The 15888-nt window shown below is 42.1% G+C and overlaps 1 protein-coding gene across 4 annotated transcripts in view; it reads right to left on the bottom strand.

The window, feature by feature from the left end:
- Window positions 1-4104: 4104 nt before the first annotated feature.
- esrrgb (estrogen-related receptor gamma b) overlaps window positions 4105-15888 on the bottom strand; it is a 71084-nt gene continuing 59300 nt past the window's right edge. For all 4 annotated transcript variants that reach the window (XM_058056914.2, XM_078799266.1, XM_058056915.2 and 1 more), the window contains 2 exons: window positions 12456-12725; window positions 4105-7644 (listed from right to left, as the gene is read on the bottom strand). In XM_058056914.2, coding sequence (XP_057912897.1) covers window positions 7400-7644; window positions 12456-12725 — 515 coding nt within the window. In that variant the 3' untranslated portion in view covers window positions 4105-7399. The remainder of the gene's footprint in view (window positions 7645-12455; window positions 12726-15888) is intronic.

A 15888-nucleotide genomic window follows, 5' to 3' on the forward strand; every position in this document is an offset into this window, starting at 1 on the left:
TGAAAAGTGCCTTTTCACTTCCTGGTTGCTGTGCAGTGTGTTTTTCTATGGGAGAGTTGCATTCCGAGTTCTTATAAAATGTACTTCTGCCATCTTGTGCCTGTTTTTTCCGACTGCACCAAACGCGCTCTCTTCTAGTGTGAGTCATCACCTCTTTTTGCCTCTAGCACAAAAAAAACATAAAAGACGGATATATATGTGTGAGTAATGACACTTATTTTGCTTGTTTTTCTTCATTTTCTTGGACTGGTCTGACTATATTCTCATAATATTTTGACTTTATTCTCATAATATCATAACTTTTTCCCCAACCTAATTTTGACAGAATTGCATGATCTTATGATATTGTTTTTTCACATAATAAGATGACAGTAATATTTCACTTTTCATTTTAAAAAGATTTTTTTCCACCATGCATAATATTACGACTTTATTCTTGTAAAATTACAACTTCTTAAAATATTTTGTAAAATTATCAAATTTATTAAGGTGATTCAGAGAATTGGGCAGTGATGGAGACGCACCTCCCTACAACGCAATATAAACGTGCTGATACCACCAAGGCTTCCCAATCCCCTAGTTGTTCCCACACCCACACATGCCCCCAATTACCCTGCCAGCTCCACATGTGCAACATCATTAATAAGAGCCTCTAATAATGGTGGGCGAGCCCCATTGGCCGTGAGTGAGCTTTGTGACTAATTACAGTAATTGTATTGGAGTCATGCTCATTAAATATGAAAATTGTGTGCGGTGTGAAATGAATGGCTTTTCATGATCAACCTTGTATGTACAGGACAGAAATAAGAGCTTTGTAACCACCACCCTTTCCCTGTGTGTATTTGTAATGTTTATTATTACTGCCTGCTTTTTCGTTAACACATTTGCCCGTGTACTGTGGATACAAAGTGAATTGTTATTTCAAATAAAGTTAAACATGTTTAACCTGCTATAAATGGGTGGGATAATTTGGTTGGGACAAATTATCAATATAATAATGGCTGCCTGTCCATGAAATACACATTTTATTAACATTTCAGTTAGTTAGTCTAGTGGTTCTATAATAAATAAATTTACTCTAAATAAGGCAATCGAGCTCACTTGTTATGATTTAAAACCATTTTTACATGGACGCTTAACACATGAAAGTATCTTTGCATCATCTCCTGGGATTTAAGGAGCTGTTGACTCCCTCCCTATCCTTCTCCTTCTTTCACCATTACTCCAATTGTTTGCATAACCCTGCAAAGCAAATGCAACGCTTACCTTTTACCGCTCATTTGCAAAAGTCCTGATTTTGCCTAAAAAGAGAGACACATAAATGAGGCAAAGCAGGTAAACAAAGCATCACATGGAGGTCAAATGCTAATGATGTCTGGCTCCCTCAATCTGGAGGCAGACATATTGTAATAAATCAGCCCAATAATTCATAAACCCATTGTGAGGAGTCCTTACTGGAATTCATCATTTTAAGCAGCTAATATGTTCAATTTGCAACCTGGTTAATAAGTTAAGACCAATGTAATGTAACTAAGCGTGATATGCTGACCATAAATGAGCATAAACATATGCTGACCTTGTACACAGCCTCTAAAAACCTCTACTGTTTCCCTCGTATATTAGTGCGGGTGTGAATTTATAAACGAGAGGTATTAACTTAAATAGTAAGTACATTAACTTGAAACAATAAGTCTTCATTTACAGGCAGGCTTGACCCAGCCAATATGGCGGCGACGTGGACATATTGCAGCAAGGACAAACCCACTTGATACGTCGTCTATGTTTATGGCTGTCATAGTTTTCCACTTTTCTACTCAATTAACACCTTATATTGCCAAAAAGTATGTTCCAACTTAGCTGAGTTGATACCATTTGGGTGACGTACAGTCACTATGAGCCCCTCATTGGTTGAGGAAATTCACCATTTCGGCGTCATTAAAAGAAATGACACACATGCTAACGTTAGCTTACCCTATCGTATTATACTCCACAGTTTCCACTCTGCTCTTCCATTCTGTTCTCTTTCTGCTCTCTCGAGTACTTTCTTTTTCCTCGAAAATGTGTTTTCTCCCAAAACACTAATTTCCAATTAACAGACACACGCTGAGAAGGCAATACAGCAAACTCTCATTCTCCTCCTTTGATCCAGTTCTCACTGATACGTTCAATGTAACTTGGGTTTTGCAGTTTCTCACGTAAAGTAGATTTCTTTTAAGTCAAACAAATAAAATGCTATTAAGATGCTTCACTGATCACTTTTTAAAAAGTCTCTTTGCACTTTATGCATGCGTTCAATCACCGTTTGCACCTACAGATGGCGCCCCATTCATTGTAAAAAGCCTGTTCACCGCGTGCTGTCCGTCAAACATCCCGACTGACTTCAACTCACCCTTACCCGCCCTTGGGCCTGCAGAGAATGTAGTGTTTAAAAAAAAAAGTAAATTCAGCATGTATGTTTTCGCCATAAATCATGACCGCCTTGCATTTACACAGGAGGCATGTTGATGCTTATGTACTGTATCTCCTTCACTCACCTGCTCACACAGTCCAACTACAACGCCACTCCCGGGAAGCGTGAGTGACACTTTACAGCCTATTCTCAGCGGAGCCTCAGTCCGGGACGCTTGAATAATGCCCACTGAAGACAAGAAAGGAAGGCATCTTGACAGCACAAGGTTGCCATCATAGATTTTTGTGTGTTTTTAAATGGTGGGTCAGTGCACACACATGCAGGCGAGGAAGTCACTCTGAGGACAGTGGGTCACGTCCCAAATCCCTTATTTCCCCCTCCTGGTGTCCTTTACTGGAAGCCTTAAAGGGTCCCTTATATGATTGATCAACTTTGCTTTGTTTGTAATTTGATTAAATTAATTTGTAAACAAACGCTTGCTGAGGTAGATTGTCGACTTGGTCAAGTATATTTTTCTTCAAAGTAGTAGTCATGCCAAAATGTTGTGTTGCCGCCGGATGTTTATAATATCCCAGTGACATTGTAGGTTTTTTTTTCCTTGTAAGAATACAGTTTAAGACAAAAATGGATTATGCAAGTGCGGAGAACAGTAGACAGATGGACACCCACTTTGAGTTCTGTTCTTTGCAGTGATCTTTCAAAAATGTATCAATGGTGATCATAATTACAAACAATGTATAAGATATTTAATCAAAGAAAAACAAAAATAGTTCTCATTTGAAGCGAGTATTTGCTTAGTATTCTAATTATTATTCTTAGGCCCCCCGCTGGGGGGGCAGGCTGATTGAAGACACAGCGACTCCCCAGTCCCCACCCTCCACTCCCCCACCATATTGGCTGAAGTTGAAAGGCCAGTAAATGAAATGACTTCCACAGGATTGCACCACAAAAGACGTGAAGGGAGTGTGTCACATGCGTGCATTCAGCCGGCGTTGTCGCCCCCACACACAAGGTCAAGCAGGACGACGTGGAGACGGCTAAGTGACCGACGGTCTGGCCCGATGCATGCCGTTACACCCCGAAGGCACTCGATGGCTGTAAAAGTACAAGTGTGTATACACACACACACACACAGATGCATGTGATTGGTCATGCTTAGTGCTGTACAATAATAAACGTATTGATGGAAAATATTCATATCTAATGGCCGACAAAATGCATAGTAAAACCTGAAGTGAGAAACAAAAATGGAACTATTGATATGCTGCTAAGAAAGGAATCCCCACATTTTTAGTTGATATATTTGACAAAAAAAACCCTTTCAAATAGGGGCGGCACGGTGGTCTAGTGGTTAGCGCGCAGACCTCACAGCTAAGAGTGCAATCATGGCTTTTCTCCGAGTACTCCGGTTTCCTCCCACATTCCAAAAACATGCTAGGTTAATTGGCGACTCCAAATTGTCCATAGGTATGAATGTGAGTGTGAATGGTTGTTTGTCTATATGTGCCCTGTGATTGGCTGGCGACCAGTCCAGGGTGTACCCCGCCTGCTGGGATAGGCTCCAGCACCCCCCGCGACCCTCGTGAGGAAAAGCGGCAGAAAATGAATGAATGAAAACCTTTCAAATAATAAAAAGTCATTGCAGTCATTACATAAAGATGTAATTTTATTGACACTGTATACTCAGTGCATCATTAGAGCGAAATCACTCAAAAAAAAGGGGGGGGAGGGGGTGTCATATTTACATATGGATACAGTGGTGTATGAACACAATAAAGAAAAAGACATTGCAAACCATCTGTGGCTCTCGGCTGCTATGGGAGTGCATAGTTACACTGGACTGGAGCTTCATCATCAACACGTTCATTTCATATATGACAATTGTTAACATATTGCTTTTAGAGAGGGGGGGGGGCCTCCTGGGTAATCTCACTCACACACACACACTTCATGGTCCCTAATACGGGACGGGCCAGGACGTGGAGGAGGTTCCTCTATGTTTTATGTAAATCATGATGAGCACGGCAAGATAAGTCCACAAACGGAGCAGCAGCAGCAGAATAAGCAGCTTTCTCCTCCGAGGAATGTGCTCCCCAATCGCGTCGGCTTCATCTACATTTTTTTTTTTTTTAAAAAACGCCAGCCAGTGATGTCACTTTATTTCTGTGCCACCGATTCCCAGGAGGAGTCTCCCGTGGCCCGCTTCCAAACCCAGTGTACTTTTCAAAATATGAATTGGAGGTATGTGGTGTGCCGGGTACGGTACAGAAGAAGCCAGACAGCACAGTTACATGCATGTTTGTACACAAAAACAGCAACAAAGATGGCCGCCGTCTATTGCTTTGCATAGCCCGGTGATCCCTCGCTTATGGATCTATTACGGATGCCCGTGAAATTGCCTTTAGAAAGGTTTAGACAAAGCCTCGGCCGCCGCCAAGTGAAATAAAACCACCCCCGTCCCCGAGGTGGAGTCAAAGCCGAATTTAATTGCTCCATTTCTATTGAGAATTTCAGCACGGGAGACCATTAGAATTAATTGGATGATACAAGAACCCTTTTAGAAGGCTTCTTTATTTTCTTAACATCCATTTGACAACAGAGTTAGGAAACTGTTATCTTGGATGAGGGCTTCCTTCCAAAGTGGGCAAGATCTGATTTCTCCAAAAGGCAGGGGTGTCTAGACTTTTCCCACAGGGGGCCACTGAGTGCAAAAATGAATGTATGCAAGGGCCACATATTTTTTGTGAAATGCTAAGAGATTATTATATTAGCTTTTTTGCTAAAACCTGATATGTCGATATTGTCCAACTCTCAATTTCCAGTACCAATAACATATATGGCGGAATAAACACAGCTGGGACCCCCTGGCAGCATTTTTGCCACCCCTGATTTAAGGAGTACAGTCATGTGACTAAATTAGGACACCCCAGCAGCGGTCCCTTTAGGCTGTGGAAGACATGCTTGCATACATCATTCAGATATCCTCAATGACTTATGGACAACTAGTTGCCAAGTCTCAAAAATGGCATCCATGTTTTTCAACCAATCTTGCTCAAATTTGACACACACGTACGTGCTTAGCAGTCCGTGAAAGCTGAGCACCAAATTTGGTGGTGATTCATCTAAACACCCAAAAGTTACAGCGGGCCAGGATTGCATGTCTTTTAAAACATTTTGAGCACAACCTCTAGGGGGCGCCACTAATTGAGTCACTGACAGGCAGAGACATGCATTGAGTACATTTTAGTTTGACCATACATGGAAAGGCCCGTTTCCGCCACTGAAAGGAAAGAAATATCCCAATGGGTAGATAAAACCTCAAAATTATGAGATTAGAAAGTCAGAATTATGAGATAAAAAGGTCAAATGATGATATAAAATATAATAGTTATGAGATAAAAAGTCGACATAATGAGATACTAACTGCACGTGTGCCAAGTGCCATGTGACGAAGGCTCCAGTGAAGAAGACACTTTATTAATCTCCAAGGGAGAAATTCACATTTCCAGCAGCTCTGCAAAACAGAATAAAACAACTAAGGCAAGACATGAGTGATAAAAAAGAAAATAGAATAAATAAATAAACAAATAAATAAGTCATATTTACGTAGCACTTGCGCAGTTTGTGTCTCGGAATTTTGTCTTTTTATCTCATAATCAAAGTTTTTATCTGCAATTCTGACATTTTAGCTAAATTTTTACTTTTTATCTATTAATTGTGATTTGTTTTTAATCTTGTAACTATGACTTTTTGTTTCAGAATGATGAATTTGTCATTTTGACTTTTTAAAATCTCAAAATTTACATTCATTCATTTACTACTGCTTATCCGCATGAGGGTGCTGGAGCCTATCCCAGGTGTCTTTGGACGAGAGGCGGGGTACACCCTGGACCGGTCGCCAGCCAATCACAGGGCACATATAGACAAACAACCATTCACACTCACATTCATACCTATGGACAAATTAACCTAGCATGTTTTTAGAATGTGGGAGGAAACCGGAGTACCCGGAAAGAACCCACACATGCATGGGGAGAACATGCAAACTCCACACAGAGATGGCCCAGGGTGGAATCGAACATAGTAATTACTCACACTAACCACTCGACCACCATTCAGCCCCAAATTTACATTTTATCAAAATTTTGACTTTCTAGCTAATACTTTTCGACTTCATCTCAAAATGATGTCCTCATCTCATAATTATGACTTTTTATTTCATAATTATGAGCTTTTATGTCGTAATTTTGAGTTTCTACCTCATAATTATTATTATTCACCATTCTGATTTTTTTTTCATTTCAGTAGCATAAACAAATTTCCATACATTTTGCACTAATAATACTTTGGCATAAACCCTGCAGGAAGTGCATGTTAGCAAAACAAGCTGTATGCTACACATCATAACGCAACGTGATAGGGCATTATTATAACATGAGATTTATTGCAGAGGTCATATCAGCAGGGCCTATTAGGATTATAATGGCTAGAAAGGCTGTTATTGTTGTCATATATGTACATTATTGCACATTTTTACGGGGGTGCTCATAGTGCAAACTGATCTCCGGCCAAACCACCTGCTGCCAGCACCGAGCCCGACCAGAATTGAGGACGCTAGGAGGAGGTAAATATTGAGACAATATACAGCACGAGTATTATATATACACACAGTAGTAGTGGACTATTGTTGAGATTAGAAAGTATAAAATGACAGCATGTTGCTACGGAGCTGTTAGGACATTTATCATCAAATCATCACATGAAAGAGAAGCTGGCCTGTGGTTACATAACAAGGCCTCCCTTGCCTCCTTTCTGTACATTTCATATACATGATCATGTCGATATTCACTTCACAGCCGTCAAAATGTCTTCCGAGCTCCCAATCAGTTGGCACATACAGTATCTATATATATATATGTTCATAATGGATCACGTCCCTGGCCTCCTATTGGCTGGTGCAGCTGTCTGTCAAACCTGTACCATGCAGTGTCAAGCCTTGGCCTCCAGCATCTCCAGGAAGAGTTTGTGCATGGGGACTTTGCCCTGCATTTTGATGCTGTAGAAATGCTGCACCGCTTTGGTGGCCGTCTGACGGAGGAGAGGCAGCGTCATGAGCAGCTTGCCCGCCCGCCGGGTGTCTTCCGGGTGCTGGGAGGCCTCAAAGTCCTGCAGGGCCTCGTGGAGGGAATCTTGGAGCCTCTGGACGGCTTCGATGTTCTCTATGTGCATGGAGTCTGGAGGAGAAGGGGCAGGGGGTGAGGTTGTTGAACACTGACATGTGGACTTCTCCAATCGTAACTTTGGAACAGTGGAAATTAGGGGTGCAGGATAATTATGGGATGGATATATGAAGGAACAATGACCAATCTCATAATCTCATTCTGTGTGTGTTACCGTGGACATGAAGCACTCATAAAAAGCCACCCGTGACATGAATCACTTCCATTTATTCTATTTACTCCTTGTTTTTAATAAGTCTCTACAGGTTTTATTTTAGCATAGTACAGAAGGGGGACAAGCGCTCTTTCTTATGGAAATGAAGGCCATTGCTGCCATCATTCAGCTGAAGGATATCCCAGCGAGTGTAATGCAGCCATCTGAATTCATTAGCAAAAAGGGAGGAGGGGGGATGCAGGGTGTTATACGTGGTCCATATTAGCAATAGAAATGAATCTTTCTGCCCGTATATTTATTCATACGGTTCCTTCTTCCTCCCTGGAGGCTGAGCCATGCAAAGGCATTTATTCAAGGAGCATCATTAGCCGCTAACATGAAGGGGGAAAACATCATCATCAAAACTGCAATCTTGCAAAGGCAGCAAGTAGGATGTAACGCGGTAGTGCAGATGTACCACACCGTATTGCAAATGTAACAGTAAAAAAAATAATAAACACGGAATATTTTGATGTTATAGTCCCATTTTTCCATGAAGGTATCAAGCAAATGATCGGTTCCAGGGTCAAACTATGGCCATCATAATATAATTATTAAGTGTACAGGCAATGTTTTAAGCATTCATTTTCTACCGCTTAACCTCACGAGGATCGTGGGGGGTGCTGGAGCCTATCCCAGCTGTCTTCGGGTGAGAGACGGGGTACACCCTGGACTGGTGGCCAGCCAATCACAGAGCACATATAGACAAACAACCATTCACACTCACATTCATACCTATGGACAATTTGGAGTGGCCAATTAACCTAGCATGTTTTTGGAATGTGGGAGGAAACCGGAGTAAACCCACGCATGCACGGGGAGAACATACAAACTCCACACAGAGATGGCCGAGCATGGAATTGAACTCGGGTCTCCTAGCTGTGAGGCCTGCGTGCTAACCACTCAGTAGCCGTGCAGCCTGTAAGCAAACGAGTTTGCCTCAAATATATTTTTTCTAAACTTAAAAGCCACAAAATTACCACTTCCACATGGAACAGCAGGATAACTTTTTCCACTCTATCATGTCGGACATGCCATGGAAGACTTTATGATGTTATGTAATTCTGTGTTTTTCAAACAGAGGGGCAGGGGGGTTGTGGTGAACTGTCTGGGGGGGGGGGGGGGGGGGGGGGGGGGACATATGTGCCCCGCTCCACTTTTTCTCATGTTTTAACTGTGTATTAACAAATGAATGTAGTATTTTGGTGTGTCTTCTACTCTGTTTACTTGCTTTATTCAACTCCATTCTCCTGTAAAGTGTATTCTGTAAAGAGTATTTTGAAAAGCACTATACAAATAAAATGTATTATTATTATTATTATTATATAATTTGAATATGCTTCACTGCTCTACATTGTGTTGCATGTTCCTGGTTTTAGTTTGGAGTTCAGTCTGTTCAGTACAAACAGCTTCTCAAAAGTATTTTCAACCGGGGGGGTGGGGGTGGGGGGGGGGGGGGCGTGAAAATGTTTCTGTCCCTTTTGGGCACATGACAGAAAATAGGGAACCGCTGATGTCATGTAAAATTCAGTGTTATTGCTGCCACCAGAACACTACATATCACTAGTAATAATAATAATAATAATAATAATAGAGCACAATCTACCACGAATCAGCCAAACCTCAGATGGGCTGGTACGTCTTGTTGATCAGGGGAGCCTTGAATCCATTACAGCTAAGTGAGTTGCCAGTTCCTTACAGACCATGATCCCCAAAGAACCAACTGCTGCTGTGTAATTAGCAAAATGTGTTATCGTGACAGGCCTCTGTCATTCACATTATAGTATTTGATTAAACGATGGATCCATGAGTGACCCCGTCTCTTGCCGGGATAGGCTCCAGCGTACCCACGATCCTAATGAGGACAAGCAGAATAGATGGACGCACCCCTAAATGTGCTAAAAATCAAACTGAAGGCGTCAATGTGCATGGTGAAGCGGTGGAAGATGGCGCAGGGACATGTAAATGAGGTAGAAGAAGAAGCAAAAAAAAAAAAAAAGGGAAAGGAAAGTACAAGGCTAATTATGTTCCTAACTGACTGATTAAGTCTCTTTTACCAGTCGCCTTCTGTGTAAATTGCGTTTCTATCTTGGGAAATTAACTAGGCTATGTGGACCGCACATGTGTTGCTGCACTCTTCATGTTAATACTCATCTGATCCCCTGTTTGCTGCTGCTGTGTGTGTGTGTGTGTGTGTGTGTGTATGTGTGTGTGAGTGGTCCGGGAGGCGAGGGGCGGAATGCAAAAGTAACTTTGAAGAAACAATTTCCATGTAATCCGTCAGCAGGCCGCCGTCGATCCCGTCGATACTCCGCTAATTACAAAATCAATGGCCATGAATTTCCACAGCTGTCACACCCACAGGACTCCCCCCCCCCCACACACACACACACTGCCCGTCTTGGAGCGTTCAAACAAGCCGACGCTGCCCTCTCGGCCTGTTTCCTCAACCGTAGCATCCTCTCTCCCACGTCTCCCTTTACCTCCTCGTACCCCCATGGAGAGTTTGTCATCACACCATCACTAAACCTCTGGGCTCAGCGCTTTTTTTCCCCCCAGCCAGGCAGGAGAAAAGGCAGCTATAGCGCCACAATTGATTAGTATGGGGTCGGGGTGGGGGCCGGGTGAAAAGCAAACTGTCGATACGAGCGCCAGAATCTTCACATCGGAACAAACGAGGCCCGTCGCTGCCTGACTCATTCCACTCCACTTAACACATTTTATTGACAGCCCCTGTTTTCCTAATGAAATGCTAAATATATCTCAGCCGCCGTGGCAGCTACTGTTATGGAGATGGAAAGAACCGGAGCGCAATGTGACACATTACACACACACATACACACACACACACACACACACACACACATACACACACAGTGGGTGTTAAATTAAACGAGGCCCCACTGTCGACCTTTTTTGTCCCGTCTTATCTCGGTACCCTTCAGCGTGGCAGCGATCGGCCAGCGAGATATAAGAGACAATTTGGGTTTTTATTTCTTTGTTTGCTTTAATTAGACGCCAACTTCCTTTTGGGGGGTGGGGGGGGCATTTTTAAGGTTGCCAAAGATCAGTATCACAAAGCACAATAAAGGTTATTTGAGGGGAAAAAAGTCCTATTTGCTTTGATTTTCATTTGGGGGGGGGGGTCCGGAATGCTCCATTGAGGGCTATTATTATTCTGCATTACTTGGTATATACTAAAAGGTTCACAGGGCGGCACGGTGGTCGAGTGGTTAACGCGCAGACCTCACAGCTAGGAGACCAGGGTTCAATTCTACCCTCGGCCATCTCTGTGTGGAGTTTGCATGTTCTCCCCGTGCTTGCGTGGGTTTTCTCCAGGTACTCCGGTTTCCTCCCACATTCCAAAAACATGCTAGGTTAATTGGCGATTCCAAATTGTCCATAGGTATGAACGTGAGTGTGAATGGTTGTTTGTCTATATGTGCCCTGTGATTGGCTGGCGACCAGTCCAGGGTGTACCCTGCCTCTCGCCCCAAGACAGCTGGGATAGGCTCCAGCACCCCCGCGACTGCGGAAAAAGCGGTAGAAAATGAATGAATGAATGAATAAAAGGTTCACTCGTTGGTAGTCAAGAATGAAGTAATGTATGAATGAAGTCATAAAATCATTCATAAAAACAATAAACACTCTTATCACTTGTCAAAGATCTTCTGTTTGACAGGAGTGCTCTGCTGTGCTGTTTCTATAGATCCACTACAATCACGCTCAACAAAGATCCTAATAAAATCAACAAAGATATATGATATGATTTTTCTGCTGTTTTAAAGTATCTATTGCAAAAAAAATGTAAAAATGCTAGTCAGGAGGACTTTGCTCTCGCTGTTTTTGAGGACGCACTACAAAACGGTGGTCACAGATCCTGTATGACAGTGCTGTGCTGTTTTTAAGCACATACTCTCCTCTGTAGCGTGAGACCGCAGCACTACTGCAAAACAAATAAACGCTATTCCAAGATGGTCGACTATCTGACATGAGTGCTCCCATATGCTGTTTTTGAGGACCTACTACAAAACACTTGGCAAAAAGCGTCCATATGAAAAGAATGCTCTGCTGTTTTTAAGGAAATAATGCAAAAACGCTTAACAAAGATCCTCTACATTGCAGGAGCACTCTGCTGTAACTTGTGCAAAAATAAACACCAGTCAAAGATCTTCTAAAAGACAAGAGCACTCCGCTCTGCTATTTTTAAGGATCTACTAAAAATGGTAGTCAAAGATCTTGTATGTGACAAGAGTGCTCTGCATGCTACTTAGTACAAAGAAAAAAAAAGCTAGTCGAAGCTCTTCTTTGTGACAGGAGCTCTGCTGTTTAGAAGGCCCCTCAACAAAAATGGTAGTCAAAGATTTTCTGTGTGACCGTTGTGCTCTGCTAAAACACTTGTCAAAGATCCTGTATGTGACAGGAGCACTCTGCCCTGTTGCTTTTAAGTTGCTTTTAAATCAGGTGTTCTCTGTTGCTGTTTTTAAGCACCTCATGCACAAATGCTATAGTCAAAGATCCTCTATGTGACAGAAGGGCTGTGCTGTTTATCACGGACCCCATGCATAAATGCTACAGGTAAGCAGTTTTTTGCAAACAGGTTTGAGCTCACCTGAGTTGGCGAGCGCGATGGCTTTGAGCGTAACAAACTCCTCCTTGTCAACGCGCAGCTTCTTGTAGCGTCGCACCAGCGGCAGGATGGCGATGTGCAGGTCCAGCAAGCCCGAGCTCCTCGCCTGCTCCTCGTCCACCACGTAGTCCTCGGCGTAGACGATCTCGTCCTCGCAGGGCAGCGAGCGGAAGACGATACTTAGCACCAGGATCTCCATCCAGGCGCTCTGGAGGAGGCTCATCTGGTCGGCCAGGGACAGGGTGGAGAACCCTGAAGGAAAGCACTTGCGTTAACAGCTGTGGCTGTGGGCAACCTCCGAGAAGCCTTATACGTATACGGCTACAAATGTTAATAAAACACCATGTGGTTAAAAGGGAGCTGTTTTCCTGTTTACCTTCTCATGCACTCCTAATTAATAAAGTTTTAAAATTAATTTAGAAATTTTGGAATTAAATAAAATCTGTGTTTAAAGTAAATCATTTTTATTACCAAAATTAACATAAAAACTGTACTACATATAAACAGAACCAAGCCACCATCTTGACCCACCCTGACCCATCATGTCACCTGTAGGACAAAGCACATCAACCGGTCCGACAACTAAAAAGGACCTGAACCACCACAATAGCCTTCACTCCTCCGTGTTGAAAAGAATGGTGACTGGAATAGGAAGGAAAGCGGACGTGAGTATTGACCACCCCACTTGCCTAAACGGGAGGCAATATGGACGGGAATTGTGCACTTAAAAGAGGCTCCAGCGACGTTTCTTATCAAGCAAATAGAGAAACGACGAGGCACACAGAACGAGAGCATTCGGAGGTGGAGTGTGGGGGTGTGTGTGTGTGGGGGGGGGGGTGCCATTGATTAGTAGATTGTAATCAGTCCACCAAATGCGAAAGGGGCATCGATCCCGGCCTATGATCTGACAAACAGACAGCTGATGGAGGACATCCGGTACACGTTTAGCTGAGTGGGAGTGGGAGGAGTGGGGGCTGGCATGGTGGGTATGAAGGTTTGGGACCACAAAGGGTGGGGGGGTCACAGGATGTAAGTACTGTACAGGCTGCATCAGGAATTCAACACTTTAGCCCCCCAAAAGACAGTTTTACAGCGAGGCTTACAAAGTATTTAGTGTAATCAGATGAGATCGATGCTTGGTAAGCCCCAGTGAGTTAGTTACACCTTTAAACAAGAGGACATTTATAAAGCTCATTAGGAAGGTTCAAGAAATACTACATTTCACTCAGCTGGATACACTTAATGTTAACCTAAACTGAAAGGCATCCATTTGATAGCTTAGCATCATTATTTTTTATTAGCCAAAAAGATCATGATTGAGCTTTTTAATATATTTTAAAGTTGTTTTTTTAATAAAAAGCATTAAAAAGAACTGGGATTATATGGTCTAAGACTATATTTTCATAGATTATTTCAAGACATGAAATGTATCTTTCGCTATTTTAATATAAAAATAAATAAATAACTGTGAGGTACATGTTTTTACTGAACAGCAACTAGTATTAATAAAAATATTTTACAATAGGTTTTGTAATTTTGTATATATTTTTTAGCTGCAAGATACTTTGCATAAAAAACAAAAAAACAAGTGATAATTTTAATTTATTGGACAGCAACTACTGTTTATATAATATATTTTATGTATAATAATAATATATATTTGTTTGTTTGATATGAAAAACACAAATAATGTTACATTTTTTGCATGAAGACAAAATGTTTTCTTTTAATTTCAACTACCTTATATTACAATATTTTCATTTAGATATGAAATGTTACATATTTTAATCTGAAAAGCATTAAAAAGTTTTTTTGGGGACCTAAAAATTGTACAGCAACATGCTTTGGTTATATATATATACATATAAAAATTACATTAGCTGTTTTTTAAGGATATATCTTTATTATTTTTTTTTATATAAAAATCTAAAACAATTGACAAGGAGATACATGTGTGTATGATATAGCAACAGTTGTGTGTTTTGGTTACAAATAATTACTATTTATATCGGGAAAAAAGCTCCCTAGAAAGAGTGATATTAAATAGTTTTATTTTTAATTATGATTATCATTTCTTTGCTGATTGGCTGGCATAAATCACATGGTTTTGCTGCCCTTACAGGAAGGTGTGTGGTGTCAACGTCGACTTTTCTTGCCCTGCCAAAGGTATGTAGGCTAGCATGTACGCTTCTGCATCCACCATAGAGGCAATGCACTATTTTAAGGCAGCATACTTAAAGCACATACAGCCATTTGATTCACCTGTGCGCTCGTATAATCCGTACACGTGCAGCCGTCTTTTCTGCGTCCAAATGGAATGAGTAATTGTCTATTGGGCACAATGAAGTGACTGCCAGTGAAGCGTCGAAGCCGCCGTTTGCAAGGCGACTAAAACAGACAGCAGTTCACTCTCTATTCATTTGCCATCATTACAGGCCTCCTAAGAGCCCTAATGGGCCTAATAAAAAGACAGAGGCAATAATGAGACGAGAGGGCCTAGGGAGTCGGGTGGTGGAAGGGGGGTTTGAGGGGGGGAAAGGAGGACGTCAGTGAAAAGATCCAGCTACTGTGAGGGGAATTACAAGACAAACATTGCAATCATGTAAATATCTGCTTCTCAATTTGGTCCAAACATCTGAAAATCCAATCAGATGTGATGAAATATGCACCCTGTGAATGATGTGGACACTGGGGGGCTTTTACATTAATGGCAGCAATGTACAGTAATGACTCTTATTAGCTCGTCGTTAAGGCCATTAGCGCACCGGGCGAGTAGTGTAATGGTGGGAGTGGACGCTTAAAGCAGAGGGACCCCTTTTGTCTTAATCGTGACTTGGTGACACTCCCGACCCCCCCCCCCCTCCCCCCATAGATGAAATGTCCCCAGAGAGTTAGTGACATGGCTCCTTTAAGAGCTGGATCAATATCTTCTTCTACGTAGCCAAAGAGATTGTGTTCTAATATTTACTACTATTTGTTTGATCATCTGAAATATCTAAGTGTGACAAACATGCAAAAAAAAAATGTAGAGCTGCAATTTTGGGTTGTGGGGATATGCTGGAGCCTATCCCAGCTAACTTCGGGCAAAAGGTGGGGTACACTCTGGACTGGTTGCAAATTTACGAGAAAAAAAGTCACACATTTGCAAGAATAAAGTCATACATTCATTCATCCATTCATTTTCTACCGCTTATCCTCATGAGGGTTGCGGGTTGCTGGAGCCTATCCCAGCTGTCACCCTGGACTGGTGACCAGCCAATCACAGGGCACATATAGACAAACAACCATTCACACTCACATTCATACCTATGGACAATTTGGAGTCGCCAATTAACCTAGCTTGTTTTTGGAATGTGGGAGGAAACCGGAGTACCCGGAGAAAACCCACGCACGCACGGGGAGAACATGCAAACTC

This window comes from Doryrhamphus excisus, linkage group LG19 (genome assembly GCF_037039965.1).
Source record: "Doryrhamphus excisus strain RoL-2023G ecotype Guam linkage group LG19, RoL_Dexc_Guam_v1.1, whole genome shotgun sequence".
Taxonomy (NCBI): domain Eukaryota; kingdom Metazoa; phylum Chordata; class Actinopteri; order Syngnathiformes; family Syngnathidae; genus Doryrhamphus; species Doryrhamphus excisus.